General features: G+C 42.3%; 1 protein-coding gene across 3 annotated transcripts; it reads right to left on the reverse strand.

The window, feature by feature from the left end:
- Window positions 1–1,418: 1,418 nt before the first annotated feature.
- On the reverse strand, window positions 1,419–4,193 carry LOC120685700. 3 transcript variants are annotated; one of them, XR_005679701.1, is made up of 4 exons: window positions 2,914–4,193; window positions 2,600–2,830; window positions 1,671–2,115; window positions 1,419–1,597 (listed from the first exon to the last, which is right to left on the reverse strand). XR_005679701.1 is itself a non-coding variant. In XM_039967767.1 (3 exons), exons 1-3 carry the CDS (start codon window positions 4,162–4,164, stop codon window positions 2,205–2,207), a joined length of 1,539 nt encoding a protein of 512 aa, XP_039823701.1. In that variant the 5' UTR covers window positions 4,165–4,193; the 3' UTR covers window positions 2,123–2,204. The 3 variants fall into 3 exon arrangements, 1 of the variants encoding a protein (XP_039823701.1); XR_005679700.1 differs by having other exon boundaries at window positions 1,671–2,830; XM_039967767.1 differs by lacking the exons at window positions 1,419–1,597; window positions 1,671–2,115 and adding an exon at window positions 2,123–2,261.
- Window positions 4,194–5,508: the final 1,315 nt, after the last annotated feature.

The following is a 5,508-nucleotide window of genomic DNA, read 5'->3' on the forward strand; positions in this document are numbered from 1 at the left end:
GGTCCGCAGCGAGGTTAGAGCCGGCCCAATTTGGAGCCCGAGCTTGGACGCAGTTTTTTCAATTTTTGAAACAATGCAGAGTTAATCTTTATTGAGATTGTACAGCTTAAAACGTCGATGTAGTTGCATAATTTGTGTACGCTATAAGTACATTTGTATGTTGACTAATTATCAGCCAAAATATGTAAGCTTGACATTTCAAAAAAAAATGTGCCTGGAAGTTTTAGTCTTTTAGATGGGGCCATGAGTCGAAGCAAACTAGAAAATGCACGCGGCGTTGCCGCTCAGGGCTAGTATAAGACAATATTATTGCAATAGATTTACCTAATTATTAATTTATTTGAGTAGAACTTATCGATAAGTATTAGTTTACTTGCTGTATTTTTGGAAAGGAACAACATTAGCGGAAGTGGTCATTTGAATAGAGTGCAGCTGAGTTGCATGCATCAATTTGTAATATTCAACTCTGAGTGACCAAATTATTTCAAAATGGGAGCTTGAAGTATTATTTCAATGTACAAACTGAGATACGCGCAATTGGTTGGGTTTGTATATTTGGTATGGTGCAGTAGCACTGCTTTCTCTTTGGAGCTGTCTTTTAACCGAGAATAATCTGTATAGTGTGTATATTTGACATGGTACAGGCGTACAGCAGCACCGGTTCCTCTTTGGGTCCTATGGTACTGTGTTCTTTTATATAATCATATAAATCTTTTTGAACATGTATTATGAAAGTACTTTGATTTTGAAACTTTGCTATATTAAAAAGTTTTAGATTTAGAAAGAGCAATGTGCATACCCGGTCCTTATACTTGTTGGGGTGTGTCACCCCGATCCACAAACTCTCAAAACGACTAATTAGGTCCATAATCTCTATTTTGGTGTCACTTAACTCCATAAGCACGGGTAACTGAGTGGTGTGTGTTTTTATAATTGCAAATCACCCCTTGTACTTACTACATATCACTCTCGGCAACATCTAAAAAAGAATCGCCATGCAGGTTCAGGTCACATCCATGTTCAGACCACATTCAGGTTTAGCGCTATGCCCATTCAGGTTCAGACCATGTCCACGATAGGTTCAGATCTTAGGAAAACATTCAAAGATGTGTCATGGACATATCATTCAGCCAAAAAAAAATCGCAGATTTAAACATCAAAGTATAACCATATCGTTGCATCATCCAGCAAAAAAAGAACAGGTTTAACCACCCAAGTTTAACCATATCGTTGCATGATCCAGCAAACAAAATCACAAGTTTCACCACACTGACAAAAAAAAATTCCAGCAATATTCTAGACTGAAAGAGATGGCAAAACATGCTGCTACTACTCCTCCAGGTTGTTAGCTATTGCTCCCTTTCATTTAGGACTTCTTTGCTGTCGCTCGCTTTCTTGGATTGGAGTTCTTTGCAGGTCCTTGATCTCCATCCTTGGAGGTTGTTCCTGCAGCCTTTCTCTTCCTACTTGCAGCTACCTTTCCTGCCTTCGTGCATGCAGTCAGTGGTCCAAGTCTTGCTACAGGTTGATTGGAGCTAATGAAGGCACTATCTGGCAATGGCCCCTGAGGCTGAGATAATGATGTAGACTGAGACCCCTACAACAAATAAGTGGTTAACACATACTGTAACAGAAACATTGTTAATATGCATTGAATTTCTGTATATTACCTCCTGTAGCATCTGACTCAATAGGGTTGTGCTAGCTTGTGTCATGGACTCAGCCTGACCTTCTTGCCTCAACTCCTGATTGATAGCATGTGACTCAGTAGGGTAGTGCTGACCTTCTTGACTCATTTGGGCTTGCTGGTTTCTTGTTGCCTCTGTAGCTTGTTGTTCAGCTTCGCGTGCTAATGTAGCACGTGTAGTGGCCACTAATTCTTTTGCTTCCTCTGAACTAAAGCCCATCCTCTTAAATTTGCAACCAGCAGAATTATGGTTAGCATCGCCACAATATTTGCAATGTATGACCACACCATGCCTAGTCAATCGTGGCCCATTCTTTCCTTGAACTTCATGTGGTTGTTTCCTCCTAGACTTTGGTGGCCTTCCTACTTTTTTCTCATAAACTGGTGGTAGTACTTCAGGCCCATTTACCTTTCCCACTCAGTTTTGTCTTTGCAAGGCCAAATGTTGAATCCATATGCATTTTTAAAAGATTCCACAGAATAACAATTAGCAAGGACACTTTCAGGTGGGATCCTCTCACTTCTCAAGCATGAGATAGCATGGCAACAAGGCACTCCTGATATCTGCCACCTTCTACAATCACATGTCCTAGCATTAATGTCTACTATGTGTTGATAATCTTTTACCTGCACTTGGAACACACCCTGTCCTGATGGTGAAGCAAAGCACATATTTGCAAATTCTGCATTTTTTGCAACCTTTTTCCTAATTTTGGAACAGAAAGCACCTTGTATTTCTTTTCCTATCTCTTGCTGCTTATTGTAGTGCCTTGTCATGAGTTGGCACTTTATCCTTTCTAGCATGCTTAGTATTGGCAAGTCCCTAGCTTCTAGAATGTAGCTATTGAATACCTCACAATTGTTGTTCAGCAATATATCATATTTAGGAAATTCAGAGAAGTAAGCCCTTACCCATGTGTTAGGAGGCATCTTCTCTAGCCATTTGTAGGCATCCTCATTCAAAGCTTTCATCTTTTCCATGTTTCTGGTCCACTGTTGGACTGAAGATGACCTTGCACATGCCCACAATTGTTTTTTCAAGATTTCCCCTTTGAACTTCTTATTGAAGTTAGCATATAAATGCCTGACACAAAACCTGTGTTCTGACTCAGGAAATACTTGCTTCACTGCTAGGATTAGACCCTGAAAGAAGACATTTCTGTTACACAACCATACATCATGACAAATGTTGGACAACCAAACATCATGAGAAATAAATACAATACCTTCTGCTTATCTGTCATTACTGTCCATGGGAATGTGTTGTCTATTTGTAGGTCTGCCTTTAAGGATTCCAAAAACCATTTCCATGTAACAAATGACTCCACTTCAACAACATCAAAAGCAATAGGGTAAATACAATCATTAGGGTCCATACCAACTGATGTTAGAAGCTGACCTCCAAACTTGGTTTTAATATGGCATCCATCAAGACAAATTAAGGGTCTGCAGCCAGCAAGAAAACCCCTCTTGCAAGCATCTAGTGACATGTAACAACTACTAAATAGGTTGCCCTCAAGGTTAAGGTAGAAAGAGCTCTCAGGATTACTCCTCCTCAATTCATTTCCATAATCCCACAAAGAATTAAACTGCAGCACCTCATCCCCATGAATAGCCTTCATGATCAATCTTCTAGATCTAGCAAGTTTGCTTCTCGATGGTGTAAGGTTCCAGTCCTTTTGCACTGTCCTTCCAAAACCAGTAATGCTCATCTTATCATTTGCTCTATAGGAATCAATGTACTTTGCAGCCAACCATTTTGCAGTACATCTCTTGAGAACCCATTCCTTTTGGCAATTGTGTACCCCATAATAAGTCTTAACCACAAAGGAATTGCTCCTACTATCCAAAGAAACATATAGGTTCCATGGGCATCCATCAGCACAATGAGCCCTTACCCTAGTCTTGTCATTCCTTGGAAGCTTAATTTCAACCCTATTCCTGACACTATACTCAGTGATAGCTTCTCTAACTTTTTGGACAGTTGGAAACACTAAGACAACAGAAAATGTTGGGTTTTGCATATCCTCCTCACTGAAAGATGTAAACCTCAGTCTCACATCACCTTCCCCATCTGATTCTGGAAGGTCCAAATCTTCAGCATCAGTGTCCTCTTCATCACTTCCTTGTACAAGTCTAGATATAGCCAATGTCTTCAGTTGGCTTCCTTTGGCTTTCTTGTTGTCTTTAACCACATTCACCGGAGACGATACGAGGTCCTCAAATAGATCAGCATCTCCCTCTTCTATCTCATTATCGCTGTCCCATAGCACATCATCTTCACTCCAACCATCTAGCTCATTGTCGACAACTTGATCCACTCTTTGCTTCTCCAAATTTGTGTAGAAAACAGGCAACTTTTTTTTTAGGATTCTTCTCTGCATAGTGCACTTTGCATGGGCTAATGACCTTTGGTAATTCAGACATTGGATTTGCAACAACATCATCCCAACTGACTGAATTGTACAAGTCCTCATGATCAAAATAAACAACTAGATTTTTCACATCCTTTTATTTGTGACATTTTTTTAATTCAAAAACGTTTCTGTGAACATTTACTGCACGAGGCATGCTTTTTTTACCATTTAATTATATTCTATGAAATTTTATTAGATACATGAAAGAACAATGTTCTTAGGTTAATACACTCTTTTTGTTTTTAAGCTTGCTACGTATGTGAGACGAATTGGTCAATTTGATATCTCCATTCTTTTTTTTGTTCGCAGGTAGCACCCGTTGTCATGAGTTGTCTGATCTTAGGCTGCTTGTACTCGTGGTAGGCTGCTTGTACTCGTCGTACTGTAAATTAATCCTCTAGAAAGAATATTCTATTTTGGTCATTGAGATTCTTTGCACTATATCTAGTTTTTCTGCACTCATCCGTACTCTATATCTCCCTTTATCTTTTGTCCTCACCTTTTCTCTTGTTTTCCTTTTTATCTTTTTTTCCCTCTTTTCCTTTACCTACTTCCTTTTCCAGCGTCGTCTTTGCTCCTCATATAAACCTTCTCTCAGTCTCTCTCTCTCTCTCTCTCTCTCTCTCCATGAAGCTATCCGGCGCCCTCCTCGTCCCTCCCCATCCCTAGCCTCCTCCTTCCTGCCCTCGGCTCCTCCGCCTTCGCCTGCTTCTCCGTCGCCGCCTGCTCGTCTCTGCCTCACCCACCCCCCACCCCCACCGCCGTCGCCTCCTCCACCTCCTCGCCATGGTCTTCGGGGAGGGCAGCGCCGGCGCACGTGCGCGCTTGAGGTCGAGCGTAGCGGTGGAGCTGCGGCACCCGGCAGCTCGGGCCGGCGGCGGGTGAGGCCTATGCAATCTATTATTAGTTATAAATATCATTTCTATACACTATTGTGTTGTTATATTGTTTTCTTATTTGGAGACTATATCATAAATAGCAAGAGACTATATTGTAAAATATTATTATACATTTTTCTGTTTAAACATTATTTTGTACGTAGCCGGGGTCTATATTGTAAAAATGTAAAAATATCTTATCTCTACCTGTCTCGAACTCTCTCTGCTTCATCTCTCTCTCTCGAATTCCTCTCTGCCTCTCAATCTCTATCTCTCCGTCTCTCTGCTGTTGGCGGCGGCCCGTTGGCTTGCCTGCACCGCTCGCCGGCCTGCCTGCTCCTCTCGCCTGCTCTACCCTGCGTCGGTCGCCGGGCTGCTACGCTCGGCGTGGGAGCGGGCGGTGCAGCGGCCGCGCGGGCGGGTGAGGGCGAGTGTGCGACCCGGCGGTGCGCGGTGTGTCGTCCTCCTCTGTTCTCGTCCTCCACGGTGGCCCAGCGGGCAGCTTGGCGCGGGGCGGGGCACGCGG

Source organism: Panicum virgatum, chromosome 8N (assembly GCF_016808335.1).
Source record: "Panicum virgatum strain AP13 chromosome 8N, P.virgatum_v5, whole genome shotgun sequence".
In the NCBI taxonomy this organism is placed as follows: Eukaryota; Viridiplantae; Streptophyta; class Magnoliopsida; order Poales; family Poaceae; genus Panicum; species Panicum virgatum.

Coding starts and splice junctions, on each gene's coding strand:
- LOC120685700 (XM_039967767.1), bottom strand. CDS start 4,164: ATGAGGACTTGTACAATTCAGTCAGTTGGGATGATGTTGTTGCAAATC. Junction 2,831..2,913: donor TAATGACAGATAAGCAGAAG/GTATTGTATTTA, acceptor GTCTTCTTTCAG/GGTCTAATCCTAGCAGTGAA. Junction 2,262..2,599: donor AGATGCCTCCTAACACATGG/GTAAGGGCTTAC, acceptor ATGTGATTGTAG/AAGGTGGCAGATATCAGGAG.